Source organism: Clinocottus analis, unplaced genomic scaffold (assembly GCF_023055335.1).
Source record: "Clinocottus analis isolate CAN_PGR_092001 unplaced genomic scaffold, fCliAna1.0.p SCAF_3, whole genome shotgun sequence".
Taxonomy (NCBI): domain Eukaryota; kingdom Metazoa; phylum Chordata; class Actinopteri; order Perciformes; family Cottidae; genus Clinocottus; species Clinocottus analis.
In genome coordinates this window covers 12,813,902-12,833,221 of record NW_027176042.1, presented here as the reverse complement: position 1 = coordinate 12,833,221, position 19,320 = coordinate 12,813,902, and the positions used below count along the sequence as shown (strand labels likewise).

Below are 19,320 nucleotides of genomic sequence, written 5' to 3'. Positions count from 1 at the left end.
AACATTTTGTATTTAAAAAAAACTATCATGTTGAAATAATATGTTTTTATCCAGACATAGAGAAGAGTCTTTTTGAGGATTCTGGAAAGCAGACTCAACCCGTCATAACTCTCTCTGTCTCTCAGGCCCTAACAAGTACGAGGAGGCCCAGGCTTACATCCAGACCAAATTTGAGGACCTGAACAAGAAGAAGGACACCAAGGAAATCTACACCCACTTCACCTGCGCCACCGACACCAAGAACGTGCAGTTTGTGTTTGATGCCGTCACTGATGTCATCATCAAGAACAACCTGAAGGACTGTGGCCTCTTCTAAAAACATGTGTGAGAGAGAGTCACGGTGAGTTCAGAGAAATGAAGGAGACTCGAGTGATCGGGCTCTCTGACGGGGCACCGGATGAAGCCTGTTTGAAATGACTAATTCTGTGTTTTTTGTGCTTTATTAGATTACTTGAAGAGTTCTGATGACCATAAAGATAGGGGAAATATACACACATCATGAATGACTGCACTGGCCAACCACGAATTCAGCTTTGATCTGCTTTTTATAAAGACACCTAATAGACTGAAAACCCGGCGAGCATCACAGAATTTCAATGAATGCTGATCCAGTCGCTCGTACCGTTAAGTCTTTGGGCTATGACCACACAAATCAACCTTTATTGTTGTATTTTTCTTCTTTATTTTCAATTCCTGGAGGAGGCGACGGAAAACTTTTTTTATATAAATGCATTCATTTTACTTTCTGTTGAAATTCTGTTGTGCAAATTATTCAACTTTTAATCACATGAAGCTTATTTTTTAAGAGATGAAGCAGTGGCATGGACATAAATATGATTGATAAAGGAAAGTGCTTTTTTTATTATAATGTTTACATAAGTTCATCATTCATAGCCAAACCGTGTATTGTTCTGCATGACTCAAGATGGAAAATATTAGCTCTGTAATCTGCACAAATTATCTAACATTCCGACAAAATGAAAATAAAAAATATGAAAATGTTGAAAAAAAGAAATGAAAAAAAAAAAGAAGCTTCACTTGCAGGGGGAAATTATGGCAAAAATCCTAACTGATATTTAAAGTATGTGTGTACCTAACATTCTGTCACTTTTCATAGTACCATTTCCATGTCTGTTGCAGTATGTTTGTGCCTTGACTTCTGTTTACAACCGATTCCTAGATATGCTTTCAGTATGTTTGACCTACTGTGCGCCTATATTTTTCTTGCATTTTCTGCCTAGCACCTATGAATATATAGTGATTATTAATGAGAGACGAAAATCTAATTCAGAAAAAGGTTAGTGTTTTTGGTAAATATTAAAATGCTTTAAAAAGTCTTTTATGATTTAATTTAAATAAAAGTAGCGATCACCTGACTCTTGCATATTGTTTTTCCTATCTGTGGTGTTATTTTGACATTTTATTGGAACACGTTTGTGCTGTTCGATTGCAAACATGAATAAGACCTTGTAACCCAGCTGAACTGCAGCTACTGTGGCCACATGTGACGAATAAGAGAGTGTGTTGAATGATGAAATGTAGTCTAATAATAGTACAATAGAACACCTAAAGCTACTGGTCATACCAGAGCAAATACGGCTCAAGCAACAAAAGTGTAGAAATGAATCACGGGTGTGTTTTAATTTGTAAGATGAAGGAATGTTATTTCTTATTTAAACATTTACATAATATCGCTTTTAACACGCATGTATTTGATCTTAACTTGTTTATTTTAAATGTGTATATACATATTTGGTATAATTAATTAGGTTTATATCGACCTATCCTCAACTTCCTACAGGAGACAAGGCTTTAAACAGTCTGATGGTGCCATCTAGTGGACGGTTCAAGTAAATGCATCATAGTTTCCAGAGATTAAGGCTTGCTTGTTCAGTCTCATTCAGCTCAGTTTTGCCTTTAGGTATACTTTTTCTTTTTCTCAAACAAAATGGTTCCTTCTCAGTATGACTACCTAGTTAGTAATTAACCTAAGACACCATGACATGGACGCTGGTACGAGATCTAATCACTGACTTGTCCAGCTGCAGAGCTGAACTTCATCTTTCCCTTTACCTGCAGTTGTCTGTCTTTTAACTGGAGTGCGTTGGGAAAATGATCGTCAGTGAGTGTGAGAGACACTTTGGTGTTAGTCGAGTCCATAACTACCTCGGCACATTTTTCAGGAGGTTTTATACATCATTCTGCAACAATAAATAGCAAAGGATGTACATTGTATGATAATTATGATGTAAAACAGCATAATTATCTGAAATAACCTTTGTGAAATAAATGCCGCTGCTACATGCGGCGCTACTACCTCTTGTACAGAAAAGTCATGGTGAGTTCAGAGAAGTGACTCACAAGTGATTCATCTCTTGAACAGGAGAAATGAAGCTTGAAATTACTACTTTATTTTGTGTGTGCTTTATTAGATTACTTGAAGAGTACTGGAAAAAGGTTGAGAACCACTCGAATACACTGAAAACCCGACGAGCAACACAGAATTTCAATAAATGCTTGTATTTCTCTTTGGGTTATGATCACAAAATCATCAATATTCTTCTTTTCAATTACTAGAAGAGTCATGGGAAAACCTTTAATTATTACACATTTATCCCACAGTTTTTTAAACAAATAAAGCACAGGCAGGCATAGAACAAAATAGGAGGGGAAACTGCACTTGATTCGATTGAAGAGTGTTTTATAAACCCTTAAGCAGTGCTTTCTCTAGAGGGCACTGCAGTTCTTCATCTGAAAGAATCCACCTCTGTTATCCAGGCTTAAAACCAATATACCATTTCAGTGTTTGCACACCCAACAGTAAAAGAAACAAGAGACTCTGTGAAAAGACACTTAAATACAGACATAAACTCACATTGCTTTAATGTGCTCTAAAACTTTATCCTGATGAACGTTGGACCAACATGGACCGAGCTGTACGGATGAACAGAACAGAAACAATTATTGTTCATCTGGGGCTCCAGCCTGAGGGACTCGTACCACGGCAACACTCACAAATGCAATGTCAAGAGAAAACTGACAAAACATCAGCCTTTTCAAATCAATATTATAAAGAAAGAGAGTAAACTATTCATTGGACTTAATGGGTTGTGTTCCATTACCAATAATTATATCCATTAGGGATCCCTAAAAGCAGAATTATCAGAATACAGGTTGGCTTGTGTAGAAAATTGAAATAATCACAATTCCATTAAAAGCCCTGTGTAATTACTTAATGTGTAATGTAGAGTGTATGTGATGGTGGCTTTCAGAGAGAGAGAAGACGGTGCCATCTATGGTTATAATTTAGAAACATAATCTTGATAAAAGTAAAAGCCTTGAGTTGAACCCTGCACTCTATCAAATGACTTTTTCAAACTCCCATGTCAGTCTGTCCTGTAGCTTATACAATATTGAAGCTGCAGGTAAACATGTGGAAAGATTAGACTCAGTAATTCAGTATGGAAAAGTAAAATAAAAGATATTCTCTATTAAAGTGCTTAAAATCGACCAAATCTTCTACTGAATGAGCCACACAAGACGAGTAAGTGTTGGGTTGGGACATGCCAAGTACCTGGATGCTAATGTTTGACTTGCTGTGGAGACAAATCTGCTCTTGAACAGCCGCCCATCAGATCTGGATTCACCCCCAACAGTCATGAACAGATGCATTGCTCTCAGCCCTTCGGATCTGCATAAACACCCATCAACTGAATAGTGTGAATAGAAGGTCGAGTCCCAAACGACTGTTATGGGTTCCAGGCTGAATGCCCAATTACGGGCAGATTATCACATTTACATGTAGGTATTTTGTTTAAGCTCTGATTCAGTGATGAACAATGAGCCAGCAGGACGAGCGTCTATCTACGACAATTACAAGCAGACAGAAAAGTGAAAAGTGGGTTCCCCACTAACTGACTCTGTCTCCATCAGGACTCTTCCTCCTCTTCCTCCTCTCCCTTCTCTCCCCTGCACATCTGTCCACATCGCACATTGAAGGTCACTCGCCACTTTACTCATCATCTGTCACTTTAAACATTTATTACCTCATTCTGTGCACTTCACTTAACTTTACTCTTATTATTATCATTATTGATCGTTACCCCTTTATTTTTATTTTACTTGCATCGCTACTTATTTACTGCACATTTACTGCATTTACTCATTTACTTGTTTTTTTATCCACATTTTTATACTTCACTTGTACAGTTAAATGTTCCTTGTTGTTGTTGTTGTTGTTGTTGTTGTTGTGTTTTATGATGCACCCTCCGCCAAGACAAATTCCTCGTTTGTGATAACTTATGTGGCAATAAAACGTATTCTGATTCTGATTCTGATTCTGAAAAGGAGTTCAATGCTTTTTTTTTCTTCGAGCAATGTGACTTTGCAACAATCCTGCTGAAAGAGAAATAAGTTAAAGGCAATGTATACATATCTTACTGTCTAGTAAGTTGTCTACAATAGTTTATGACATTTTGTAGACCAAATAATTCATCCAGGATGTAATTGGCACATTATAAAGATAAATCATTATTTAATATATTAGATCATGCACAGAGCTGCACACATAACAGAGTTACAAACATCTGAGCTTCAAGACACAAACAACTCAAAGGTACTACAGCAAGGCAAGGCTTTCATTGTGATTTTACACATAATTCAACAAAATAGATAGAGTGAGATGCATTTGAAGCAGTCAAAGACGTCCTGACAAAAATAATTTGTCTAATCTTGGAAAATCCTTCGAGTGCATCACGTATAGAGGGAGAAGAACACCGATTATATTATGAAGAATTATGTTTTATTCTCTCGAATCGCGGCCTTTTCCCTGCATCCCTGTGTTTGGCGTGCAGGCAGAGGTGGGCTCGTAAATGACTCGTGGAGTTTTCCTGCGCTCTGATTGGCTCATTCAGGCGCAATAGTCTGTAACTGGCTGCAGAGCGCGGAGCTGTAAAAAGGAGACGAGCAGGGCTGAACGTCTCACATTTGCCTCCCCTCTGCCGACTCTGCAGCCCGCAACTCCTTCCGGACGATCCCGGGACATTGTCCTCTTGTTTTAAAAGTGGTTCATCCTTTTTCTTGCAAGTCTGAGTTGTACAGATGAGAGAAGAAGAGATGGTGAGTACGATTTATCCTAATCAATTTTATACTAACTATTGTTTTAAAACAAAAACAAAAAAAAACTGAGACGCTTTTATTTCACACAGCGGTCTAATATTCACGCCATGAAAATTACAAATAAACTTTATTTAGTGCAACCTAAATAGAAAATCAGTCCGCGTATGTCCCAACATATGGAGAAAATAACAAAGCCAGCAGACGGTCAATGATGCTCAGATGCTCCATAGTTTCAGTTTGTTGCTACACAATAGCTTTATTGTTGTGTAGAGTAATTAACGAGTAAATGCAGAATCAACTGCAGCATGTGGATGTCTTTATTAACGGACATTCAATGCTTTTGATGAGTATATTCCAATATGTATCGCACACTCTGCTTTGTTGGCTCCACGTCTGTATAAAACCGAAGTTTTGGCTACTTTCTCAAGTTCTTGCAACATCTCACATAGTTATGATGAATAGTGGGGGCAGAAGGTCTTGCAGCAGGGTCAAATACTTAAATGGATTGTGTAGACTCAGAGCAGAAAGGTCGTCACAGGTTCAAAGGTTAGTGGACTGACATTAGTTATGTTGGCTTGTGTTGGACGTGACCTCCATGGCCACATATGAACCTGTATCCTGTGGCCCCTCAGCATCACACTAAATTACAATGCTGTTCTTGAATCTGATTCAAACAAAGAAAACAATTTGATATAGGTAGTACTTGCTAATATGACATTCATAAACATATACTTAGTGTTAAGGAACTGGAATAGCCTAGACTGTATTTACAAAGAACATGGGACCTCATATTTCTCCCTTTGCTTCACGTCTACACTTAAACTCTCACACACACACTGTCACATGATCTCTTATGCCCGATTTGAGTTTGAGCCACCGCTGCTTACTGGCTGATTCTGACCAATCAGCAATGTGAGTCGGAGAGGAAACAGGAGTATTTTATTAATGCGTGTTTTCATAGTCAGATCCTCTGCACCTTTAAAGAGGCAGGACCCCTGTAGCTTAATCTCGATCCACAATACCCCAGTTACCACTTGATGCACTGCAGATGTTTTTACTTTGCCCCTGGAGTTGTCTCAGAATGTAAAGAAATAGTTGAGGTTCTGCATGAGTGCAGCTCTCCCTGTAATAACGTCTGGGTTTTCAGTTGACTCACACCTGAGTCAATGAAAATAGGGCGTTCACTAACGTTGCTGGTGTGGTCGAGTAAATTAACGGATAGTTGAATTTGCTTTGTGTTGAAATCAGTCTATTGGCGACCTGTATTCTGTGATCAGCAGGTCGAAAAGAAAGTCATTCACATGCCCCAGCATGTCCACAAGCTGCATTTACTCAACTCTTTATTATTAGATCCATCCTGCAACAGGCTGAGAAATGATCAATGCTTATATATTGACAGCGTGTTGACTCTCTCTCTCTCTCTTTTGTCTCCTCAGCTCTGCTTGCGTGACTCAGGCGACTGCTTACAGGAGCAGATGCAGTACATGATGAGGTCACTGCAAGACCTGAAACACCTACGCAAAACCTGCCCTCCAGCCAGGCGACCCCTTAGTACCCAACTCCCAGCTTTAGCGCGCCACTCTGCAGTGGCGCGTGCCTGTCAGCAGCGAGCATTGCAGCGAGAGCAGCGCACACGCCTGCGGATGTCTGAAGCCAGCACGGCCAGCACATACGACTCGGCCTGCTGTCTGGCGAGTCATCTGGAGGAGGACGAGGACGACTCGAGCAGCCGGTCAGGCCTGAGCCTCAGGCTGGGCCTGGGCTCTCCCAGCAGTCAGAAAAGTTTGGAGTTTGATTCAGGTTACTCCGAGGCGTCGTGGCAGGATGAAGCAGTGGTTCTCAGGAGGACCAGGAATGTGCGGGTGTCCTCTTCAGCCTGCCTCCGCACAAACAGAGCACCAAGTGGACGCGTTCGACCCAAATCCACGTCTGATGCCTGCCTGGAAAGGTGGACATCGTTTGAGGTCAGCGACCCAGAGGACTGGACAAACTCTTTATTGACCAGAGGACGCAACCGTCAACCGCTGGTGCTGGGTGACAACAGCTTTGCAGACCTCATACAGAACTGGATGGACTTACCAGATTGTCCCGAGTCCACTGAGCTGAAGCCAAATCCAAGAAGTTCACAGGGAAGCGGTTTCTTTGTCAACATGAGGAGGAAACTGGCTGGGTTCTCCAAGAGTGTCGAGGACAGAGTGAGGATGAGATCCACAGACTCCGCACACATTAAGAGAGCCGCAAATGCCTCCAAACGTCTGTCCTGTCCAGTCGTGGCATCGCAGCCCAAAGTCCCTTTTTTCCACCAGTCTTACTCAGGCATTAATGAGATGGACTCTGATTTTTTCCACTTTGCAGCCCTCTTGAAATCACGCAGTCGTCAGCCCATCATCTGCAAAGATATCCTTGGCTACGTCTGACACAAAACCATGTAAAGATGGACAATCCTGGACAATCCTCTGAGTCACTTTATTTTTTATATGACTGTTTTTTCATTTTATATATGCTGTGAATAAGAAAATGGAAATAAAGATGTTCTCATAATTTCAACTCTACTTATTTTGTTTTATCAATGTCTTGCATGTGACACAGGAAATGTATGTTTGGTTAATATCATTATTAATTACCAGAAGATATAGTTTTCTTTATTTGAATGAAGCTTCCATCATCATCTGAGTTTCATTACAGCTCATTACAGTTTGACAGTGACTCCGGACCGTCAGATTAAAGCAGGCTATTACTGCCGCTAGCGCAACGGTTCTTTTGTTTTCATTAGAAATTGAATACTTTAGGAAGGCATGGAGTTTGTAAATGCATAGTCAATTGTTTTATAATAAAAAAGATAAATTTAAAAGCATGATGATATCCCAGAGAAGCAGACTTGCAGTCACTCCAGGACTAGTAAGAGCAATTGAGTTTGTAAAATCCATTTTAGACCCTATCTTGGAGCACACTTGTTAGATACCAAGGGACTTAATGTTCTCAAAAAAAAACCCATCTCTCCTTACTCAACAAAAAGTTAAATCCTTTGGAGAGGCTATAAACGGGGCAACGGAGCTATTTACAGGCCAGAAACAGAGTCTGTATCAACACAGCGCTGTGCGCATGATGAGGTAATTTCCCATGTGTCCGTGCAGAAAGAGGTGAAGCAGCTGGTTGCAGATGGAGCAGAGGTTTACTCTTCCCTTTACTTTATGAAGCATGCCATTCCACTAATAGCCCCCTGCTTCATTTAATTTGGTCGCCGCTCTTATTGTGATCGAAAGATGGCATCAACTCATCCACACACATCGGTTAGTGGCACTATCAGCACTGGGGAGGGTAAAAAACAACACTGACGCAAAGAACGCCATTGACGTCAAGATAAGCTAATGATCACTTCACCTTTGGCTTTACATATTCGCTTTGTCCATCAATTCAAATGAGAAATGGCACCAGACATAATAAAGATTAAACATTTTCCCCAAAAAAGGATGTGTTGATTCCCATGCTCCCTGCTGCAACCTCACCAATCATGGCTGATACCAAGGGCATGGTTACAGAAGATTACAGAAGGTTACAGAAGAGAGATGGTTCTTCGTGGGTGCGCTAGTCTAGCCTTACTATCGAGGTCTCCTGGTGGTATGTCACTTATCAGGGCACAATAACATTCACACACGCTTGTAGAGTTGTGTGACAACCCATGATAGAAACGTTGAACGTCTTTACGAAGATAACTTGGAACAAATAATCTGTGTTCACGTTTTCCAGAAGTTTTTCTGGCTCTACTGTGGGTTCTTCCTCTTTTAGCACATGCTGGTTCTCAGTGGTCTGCAGCTGTTTAAGTGTGTCAATACATCACCTTCCACAGCTGACTAAGAATCATTCAGGGAGAGAAGTTGAGAGGAGAAGAGAGAGGAAGCAATGGATCCAGCCATTACTCATCTCAACAGCACATATTCTCCATGCATATGTCCATAGCAGGAGCGCCTGTCATATACAATAAGTATGGAGAATAGTAGACCTCGAGCATCATCAATGGTAGGAATTAGTCCCTCGCTGCTATAAATTGAGATTACATAAATGCATATGAAAATCAATAATCATCCCAATTAGACTAAACCACCATCACTAACAGGCAGAAAGGTATATACAAGTTGTTGAAGCCAATTTATTGGTCAAAATATACCCAGATACACGAGTCATTCATTACGTTTATTGAGTTGAAAATGAATCCCATAAATCATTCTGAGATTCTGAGAATAGCACCATACAAATAGGACAGGCTGTGATCTAGTGGGTGAAACTTGCATTTACCTTGTACAAAGAGAGTACAAGGTAACAAGCAGCAGCTCATCACCAATCATATGTGTACATTCCTGAAAACGTTTAGGTGACCTCATCCTACCTGTGCATTTGGATTTGTTTAATCTCCTTCTCCTCGTGGTCTGGAGCGCTAACCTCCGCTACGTGCCCTCATTGCTCTGACCACCATGTTATATGTCAGTCCTCATTAATCAGACATGTGAACAGGAGCTGTGTGTGATGACATATAGTTGGGGTCGACCTAAATGCTTTGTATCTAAAATACAAATGTTTCTGTGCAAACCAAGATATTATTGTGCAAATAATGGCAATTAGTTAGCATTCATTCTTCATTATCCCGTGGTCCTGCTCACACACTTTGTTAATGCACCGGACGCCTATTTTGGGCGGCTGTAGCTCAGGGGGATGAGAGGTCGTCCCGTTACCACAAGGTAGCCGGTTTAATCCCCAGTTCCCCCACAGTTCACACGTCGAAGTGTCTCTGAGCACGACACTTAACCCCTCGTTGGTCCCCGGCGCCTCACAGGGCAGCCAACTGCTCCTGAATCAAGGATGGGTCAAATGCAGAGAAGAATTTCCCCAAGGGGATTAATAAAAGTGTATTTTTTTATAGAGGGACACTGAAAGGTAGACACATAGGTAAAGAAGCTCCAGGAAGATTTCTCAAGAGTTTGCCGTTCACCACGGATCAATAAAATACCTCCTTCTCAAACTATAAAGGATGAATGATGGGTGCCACCCACAGTTTGAACAGAGCAAGTGAGACTCTGTGGCATATATTAGTGCTAGTTGCCATAAACAAAAGATGATCTGAAGCAGATCTGCTGGGACACACCTACAGGGTGGCCCAGTTTCTTGTAGTGGACACACCAAACTTCTTGTTAATTAAAAGCCGCGGTGAAGATTTTCTTTTTGCTGGTCCTCACTGATAGTCCTGGGTGCTGTGAGGATGAACTCATCCTTACTAATCCTTCATTCCCATCACAGATGTTGTAACTTATCCCTTGAGTAAACAGAAGGAGAAGATGGGCCAAGTGTCCTCATCTCGTGTGTGTTGAGAGAAACAAGTTCTAATTAGAGCGGCTCCCTGTCAAATCCTGCTTTAACTGTCATAAAAGGCATATTCAAGACTTTTGCTCTGCAATTAATAAAAGTGCTCATGGGAAATGAGTGAACAGAGCTTCAGTGTATCGAGGTCATTCTCTGTCCAGGTGAACAACTAATGGGAGAAAGTGATCAGAGATAAATGGTGTTTTACGCCCAATTATCCCATTTCACCAGTATAAAACTCCATGGTTTACCTGCTGCACGGCAGATTTAATGGATGTCTTGACAAATAGAAATATACTGTATCTAGATGTCAGAATACATGTTGTAACAAAACATGTCTTATTTTCATTTTATTTAGAGAAAGACAGCTTCTTCAGGGCTACTGAGTCTGATCATACAGATCTGCAACTGCCTTCACACCCACTGACACAATTCAGGGGAATTACGTCATGTGTACAGCAACTTGGCATGCTGTGAAGCTTGCAGAGAAAGCAGGTTTACATTGAAAAGAAAGGGTCCTGCAGAAAACAAAAGATAACACAATAAAAATATATATAATTAATTTTGGGTTTTGAGGAAATTTCTGTGGACAGATTCACCAAGTTCATGCGTAATTTGGAATTTAAGAGTTTCACAGTGCACCGCATCCAGCAGCCAAATGGCCCAGGGGGGCGTCAGGGGGGCCCATCATGTTGTTACTGTCTACCTTTGATCTGTCGAGGGGCCTCTCTTCATCATATATCAAGAGTCTACAGACCAATTTACAAATGCATGGCCTACAGTAGATTTCTACATTTGAGGGGCTGAGAGAGGTACTTGTTGAATAATGCTCTTTGAAGTATTATGCAGGCCAGACCACCTTCTTTGAATGATCTTCTATTTTTATGTATCACGCTGGTCCTTATACGTTTTAGTGTCAGTTTTTCACTGGAACGAATAAGAAACCTATCACGAAGATAAAAACACTATTTCGAATAGCGTATTGGTGCCCTATTTATTAAAGATGTATAAAGAAAGAGCTTGTTTGGGCTAAAATGTCCATTACCAACAAAATTATCTGATTAGCCCATAGAAACGGGTCGATAGAGGACTCTTTCATTAAACTGTGACTTTCAGGTCACATGTGAGGTCAGAATAAGGTCAACTTGAGCGTGATGACAAGCAAACTTCATGCAAAATGTAGCACCACCCAGATGTTGAACAGGCTAATCTAGTATAATTTGGATTATTTATTAAACCTGAAGATGATACAAACCCCAAATAACTGCTCATAAAAATGTATTGCTCAAGGTAAGACTATTTTATAATTAATGTAGGCTTATAGGTATTTAAATGAAGCTTTGAAAATCTATCGTCATATTTATTAATATTATCTCCCCAAAGAAATGGGAACTAATATAATTTGTGTTATAGTGGTAAAATATAAAAGCAATTTCTGGTGCTGTTACAAATACACATACAAAATATGGAAAGCCCCAAAGAAAAGTGTCTTGCCTGGGCAGCCTGTTGTTCAGAGCCGTGCCTTGTTAAGAACTGTTTTTTATGAATGGGATAGCTGTTGGCTGGTGTACCTGCTTATATCGTGCTGTTGCTTTTAGTGTCCCTGTGCTGTAAATCTGTAGCCCAGGCACCCATTGTCATATATATTGGCCTCTGTATATGACAAAATGTCCATGAAGCTGTGCAGAATTTAAACTACCTGGACAGATGCCCAGCAGTGTTTGGTTTCCATATGTGTCGGACAACCAGTGGACGATTAAAAGCTTGTCTGCTTGAAAATTGCTCCGTCACGGATAAAAACAATCTATTCCTCACTTTATGTAACTGATGACGACTGCTGAGACATGCACACACTAACAGGCTAGTCCGTTTATCAGCTCGCAGAGCGGGACAGGAAGTGAAGTGTGGGGGTGTCGAGCCTGCAGTCTGACAAAGAATGACTGTTAAGAATGATTTAATGCATATTTTTGTTTTCTTTCTTTCTTTTTGGGGACAACTCCCCCTTTAAAAAAAAAACCTTCCTATCTATCATCATCTCCTTATAGCCTACTGTGAAATACATACAGCACATACTGTAACCAGATAAGGTTTGAACAAGGGGAATCAGATCTTCACACAAGCTTTATTTAGAAACCACACAGCTGCCCTCTTCTTATGCGGACTATAAACCGGACAATGAGGTTCATGGGAATCATAACAGACAAGATGACAGAGGCGAAATATCCCAAAGGACTTTGATTTGGTTCTCATGGCCAAACAGAGCCTCTTAGGCCAGACCCGACTTCCTCTGTTCACTAAAACACACGTCTTTACAAGCAAACCCACAACATGGCATGAATAAAACTACCTCCTTAGAGGCTAAAATAGCACACTGTGCCTTGTGCTCATGTCATTGATTGATTGGTTACAACATCAGTATAGATACAAGATATAACTATTGCCACATGATCATGAAAAGTTTTATCAACGTTAAACCTTTGCTCTTACAGAAATGACATCATATTGGCTCTATGAAAAATCAGCAGTTTTCTGCATCAAATACTTTCGTACAGAAAATCAATTTGACTTATTTAAACTTTTATGATATTACTCCTTCTTGTGATCCCATGTGTACAATCTGTATATATATATATATATATATATATATATATATATATATATATATATATATATATATATATATATATATATATTCAATTCACCATATGCATAATAGCATTAGTGCTTCCATAAGCATGTTCTTAATGTTAATATAACAAAGAGTCATTCTCTTCTGTCTTGCTGATTATTTTTAAGTTTGCATAAACAACCACCTCTGGAATGTAGTTCCATTCTTTCCATCTATTATTACTATGAATCTGTCACATTTGCATGTGAGTCGGGAGCTGCCTGAGCCTGTGTTGTGTCACCTTGCAGTTCACCCACAATTTGCTCAGTCAGTGTTGCCCGTGAGCCTCTGCAGAGCCGGCAGCCAACGCGTTCGCAGAGCAGAGCCTGCAGCCTTTGGAAAAAGCAGAGAAAAACATCACAGTAAAGAAGACGGAAAAAACATCAGCTTCTCTGGAGACAATTAATGGCTTTTCTATTTCTTGCAGAGCCTCATGTTCCAGCACTTGCATAAAGAAGCAGTTTTCCCATCTGTCTGAAAAAAGTTAGAGCCCACAAGAAAAAAGCAATTGCTTGTGACAATGGTGCAGAGACTCATATTCATTTTCCGTTATACAGCAATATGTAGATTCTATCATATTGCAACCCTTTTTTCACTTTGCAGGTCTTAAACTGGAAATGTTTGGAAATGGTTACAATAAATACCACAAGAAGGCTTTCCAAACAAAGCCTGTGAAGAGGCCTAAGCCACATCTGGTGACAAGCGCCCCACATTTCTTGTTTTGCGAAGTCCATTCACAACCACATGGCCCAGTGTGTGTTTATAGTCACACAGGCGAGACATCCCCTACTGCAAGTCAAACACACAACTTTTACTGTCGAACACAAATATTCACACTTTCTCACACACAAACATTGTCACATTGTATACCTTGATAGAGTAGACACAGAAAGTTACCGTTATTGAGCCAGAATGATCAGGAGGTAAAGATGCTGGGTTTCATTGTGCTCATAAGAACACACATACCCTTAAGGTTTTACCGATTTTAGGGCTTAATGGGGACCCTTTCACACAAAGGAACCAGCATGGGATCTTCTTAAAAATGCATAAAGATGCATGATTTATAAATGCCCATATCTGCCATGATATTTCTTCCATCATTCATGTCTGGAAATAGCTAATGTGACTGATATTCAAAGATTTGGGAAGTAATGCAACCTCTGATTTACCCAAATATCGCAGACACAGGAAGCATCACAGACTTCGGCAGTGTGGGAGAGAGGGCTTGGCTGGCTCATAGTCGGATGAAGTCAAGGTGTGGAGAGATAAGAGGAGGTAGAGAGGGGAGACATAAATCCTGCACTATGAGGAAGGAGTGGGAAGGGAAAGAGCCTTTGCTGACGAGGAATAAAACACCAGAAGAGAGATGAATCCTAGCAAAGTTTAGGATGTGAGTGAACGTGGAGAGTCTGGGTTGTAATCAGTAATCAGAATTCGACATGCCTGTGAGCTGTTCGACCACACAATTGGTGATTCTGGTGAGCAGGAAACCGGGGTCACAAGAGTGACCTTGATAAGTTGTCTTCCTGTGGTGCTCCACAGCATGGTCGCGCCACTAACTGTCCTTCCGCAGCCCCAGACAGAAACCCCTTGCTCGACGTCCATACAATAGACTCCTTCAGTCTAAGATGGGCTGAGAGGACAGACAGAAAGCAGACATTGTGTGGTCTGAAAGATTTCTCAGTCTCCCGCTTCCTCCAACTCTTTTTTCTCTCTGACATTTTCACTTCCTGCTGACATCCCCCTCCAGCTCATCTTCTCAATCGTATGCATTGAAAAGAAGTACGAAGCGCAAAATCCGGCGTCAAATTCCATGTATGTGAAAATGCACATAGCCATTAAAGCTGATTCTGGTGATGTCCTTTCAATTCACTGCAACAAAAATGCTAAACTATTAGCATTCCCCTCAGAGCAGGCCCTGGCAGGTATTTGTTAATAAAGATGTGCTATTTGTTTGTGCAGAGTTGCTTTATGTTGCTGTCTAACCAGTTGGCCATGACTGACTTGCTCTCCCACAGTGTCTGGCTATGGATAATGTGTTATGACATCTAAACTTGTTTAGTGACCTCTTGTTCTGATATATGCCAGAGCAGGCTGAGTGTAAATAGAAATGTTGAGAAAAATGAGAGAAAATGTCCTTGGAGGCCATGCAGTCACACAAATTATGATCATAATGATACCCCTCTGGTTGTTTGCTTACGTTTTCAGAGATTTATTTCTAATGTGCTGGAGTATAGAGAAACTGCAGTTTGACTCCAATTTCTAACCTTCCTTCCTTTTGGTCTTCAAGGACCAATTTAACCACCATGATTTCAATGTAGAAATCTCTATTACAAACAGATGTGCATGTAGTCAGCGAATAAGCTTCAACAATTTCTTTGTAACTGCTCAACTGCTGAATGGCAAACTTTTTAATAAGTGCTTTCATTCTTTAAGGAGATACCAGCCGTGTCGAAAAAAGCAGTCTCGTGTAACCCAAGTTCAAATCATGCGTCATAGAGATCAGCTGGGTTGATCGTGGGCCTGAGGGAAACCCGTCATGTGGGTAAGGGAGGGTCAGAGGGTGAGGTAATATGATCATGTGAGAGAACAGATGCCTCCAAGCTCAACCAAATTCACTGACAATATTATTGTTTATATTTGGGAAGTGAGTGAGAATGCAGGAAATGGTGCACAGGGTGGTGTAAGTCCTTATGTATTTCACACAAACTATTAACATTGTCTCGCATAACCTCTTTGTCCTTGGCCCAAAACTAAAATACACTTAACTTCTCTGGTCAGAGTAGTGTAAACTATTATTGAGTACACTTGCAGGCAACAGAGACCAAAGACCAAACCTCCCAGTATAGCAGATTTAAAAGCTCCTGGCTGGCAGAGAGACGTGTCCTCCTTGTGGCCCCTGTGTCAACACACGGCACAGTGAAGGTGGACTACTGCAGGCACCAGATGGCCGTCTGCTGCACCTGGACTACTGTTGATTTTAAACAAAGCTGTCAGTCTTAATGCAGACCGCATGACTGAGTGAACGCCTCAGTACAACTGATGGAGTCAAATATTAAACAGAGAGTTTAATGATTCAGACCCTTTTATCTTCTCACTCCCTCCCAGCACACACGGTCCTGAGCCAACAGTTTTTGGATCACTGGATTAAATACCGATTGCCGTGAAGCTACTGTATGTTTCTGCTCATAACGTCATCGCTGTGAACATCTGAGTGTCACTGCTGGACTTTTTAAAAGGTTTTAAAAGATTTTTGTCATTCATCACTACTCAAATGAGTTGTTTTTCATTCATTTAATTACTTGTTTCATTTAGTTAAATAAGTAATTTAGTTTAATTTAACTCACTTACAGTTTCACTTGATAAATCTCTGCACCTGCCCTCCGCTCTGCCCCACGTAGCCTCTTCTGTTTACTTCTCATTATTTCTTTATTACCTTAAATATTTTGTTGTTTGTTTTTGTTTGCTCGTCTTCCCGTTCGTGTTCTGCTGCGTCTGTTATTGTCTATTGTGTAAAGCGTCTTTGTGTACTATGAAAAGCGTAACATAAGTTGAAACTATTATTATTATTATATAATATATTTTTTTGCGATAGTTATTTTTACTGTCCGATATTATTTCTATTTGTTTTATTGCATCTTCTTTTAATACAGTTTTGAATAACCCATGATGTGTGACACCCTCTGTAACATTACATTCTGGACAAAGTCAGAGTGAAACTTAAACACTTGGCAGTTTTGCAGTTAATATCATAACCTGAATTTCAGCCTTCGACTTAGTTGTAATCAGTTAGTGCACTGGTGCACGAGAAAGTTAGACAGGTTGGGTGACTTGTCACAAAAACACTGTTTTAATTGTGTAAGATTAGTCATCACATGATGGAACAGTTCCCCGAAATGAACAATCGCTTTAATTTATACACAGGTTTAGATTTTTAACTAGACTCTTCCTGTGATTATTTAGTAGATGAGTTTATTTAATGAGAATCGGACGGTAGCAAGCTGTCACGTGGTTCTATTGTGGTTGGACCCTCTGATTGGTCTCATCTGACTAAAGTATTTTAAAACTGATTAGCAGACTAATTCAATGGCAAGACTGAGTCCATCATATGACCAGACTTGTTTACACACACACACATGCACACAGACGCACGCACACACACATGCACACACACACACACACACACACACACACACACACACACACACACACACACACACACACACACACACACACACGTGGTAATGCTTGGAAACACTTAGATGCTGTGTGACCTGTATTATATGTGCTGAGGAGGTCGGAGTGGTGGGAAACTAATATTACACAGCATCACATCATGAACTATAACAGTTCAGTTCTCAGCTGGAGAAAGTCGTGTTAGTTGTAATCTTTCATCGTCACCATCCAGTCCCCAGATTGAATAAACTTTCCAGGACGTCTTGCCTCTGCCATCTTGGATCTTGGCTGCTGTCCCTCCTCAGCTGCCATGCGCTCTCTGCTTCACAAGGATGTAAATGACTGAATGACTGAAGACTTGATTTGCATGATGAGTCAGGAGGCAGGCGGGATGTCTGTTAAACCCAAGTCAGAGCAATGTGGGAACTCAGATCAATCTGACTTCAGACCGGCTGAACCAGCTGCGTAATGAGAAAAATGGCGAGCAAAATGCAGCGGGGGAAAATACTACTGGTGTCACTGTTACTCATGCAAGCCTGTTGAAAGCTAAATGTTTACACTTTTTTTTCAGCTATGCTCGCAGCTCTCGAAAAGACAATGTGTGTCAGTTCACTTTGGCAGCAGGCATCTCAGCAGTATATTGTGATTATGTGGAATAACATAAACAATGTAAATACATTTACACAACATATTTCATAATAATTCTCTAGTTAACTGAAAGGGCGGTTTTGACTGGCAAAGCCAGAACATTATTCTTTATATATAGTCTATGTCCCGAAAGATTAACCAATTAATCAAATAGCCATAAACAGAACATTAATCAGCAACTCCTATGACTTTTATTGTTATATTATAAGCACAAATACAAAACATTTGTTGGATCCACACTGTTGTCTTCCATGACTTTCATGTTCACTTTTATAATATTATTTCTATTTTATATACAAAACAATTATAGATTTATTAAGAAATGAATTGTCAGATTACTTGATGATGAAAATGTTTTTAAAATTAAAGTCAAAATCAAACAAAAATAGGTTTTGGGGAAAGAAAAGATGAGCATCAGACTGCACCCTTATTTTGCACAAATTTGAATGATTGAGCATGCAATCTATAATGCAGAGACTCAAAGGTACACACTCAAAGACACAAGCAAAGATCTTGTGACGTCGACCACTTTACTGCCGTGGCGGCTGACCCATGGCACCATGGGGTCTGTAGCTGCAGGCCCGAACAGCAGCTCCTACATCTGACAACACAGACTGACCACTGTGTTGCTAATTACTCTGACATTGAGATCCGTCACCTCTGTCCCCTTGTGACTCGTCCCCTCCCACAGCCATCAACCCTCCCCCAAACAAATGGCCTGACACCCGACTAAAGTGAAAGTCGTTGACTCAACAAGAAAAAAAATAACTAAAACTCTGACAATGAATGATAAAATATGCAGGAAAACCGCTTATTTGTATTTTTTACGATTGCAGCCATCGCTTGATTAGATATATATGAAAACGTATGCACTGGGTTCTACTCAGCACTTTATCAGCTCATATAACGGCACTCACTCACCTCTACATCTTATCAGCACTATTAATCACATAATTCTTATTCTGTTATCTGCAATGCCTTTTCCCCTTTTGTATTTGAATGAAAACACATACATCAGACAAACTAGAGCAAATAAACCCCAGATAATGCTTGTGTTGACACAGTGAAGTCAGGCCACGCTCTTGGCCGGTCTTCAGCGGTTTGTTGCTCTGCAAGGCTGAGTAATGCATGTTGCTAAGTTCAGATCAAATACACTGGCTCAGCTGCAATTGACACCCACATTCCTACTGTGTAGCAAACTACATAAGCATGTTGGGTTTGACGTTTTTATTGCAAGTTCAGCTAATTAGGCCACGAATGGATTCTCTTTGTGGCTCAAGATTTTGGTTTGCAATCTTTTAAATTAACAGAAATAAATATGTTTTAATGTTTTTATATATATTTGTTTTGATTTTACA

The 19,320-nt window shown here is 40.3% G+C and overlaps 2 protein-coding genes across 2 annotated transcripts in view; both read left to right on the top strand.

Annotated features, from left to right (window-relative positions):
* Positions 1–1,364, top strand: part of LOC137795999 (guanine nucleotide-binding protein G(i) subunit alpha-2-like) — a 49,932-nt gene extending 48,568 nt beyond the window's left edge. The window contains exons 8-9 of the mRNA XM_068593630.1: positions 126–340; positions 447–1,364. Coding sequence (XP_068449731.1) covers positions 126–316 — 191 coding nt within the window. The 3' untranslated portion in view covers positions 317–340; positions 447–1,364. The remainder of the gene's footprint in view (positions 1–125; positions 341–446) is intronic.
* Positions 1,365–5,013: 3,649 nt separating this feature from the next.
* On the top strand, positions 5,014–7,641 carry LOC137796700 (PAK4-inhibitor inka2-like). Its single transcript, XM_068594785.1, has 2 exons — positions 5,014–5,118; positions 6,555–7,641. The coding sequence occupies exons 1-2, from the start codon at positions 5,101–5,103 to the stop codon at positions 7,533–7,535; spliced, it is 999 nt and encodes a 332-aa protein (XP_068450886.1). The 5' UTR covers positions 5,014–5,100; the 3' UTR covers positions 7,536–7,641.
* The last annotated feature ends 11,679 nt before the right edge of the window (positions 7,642–19,320 follow it).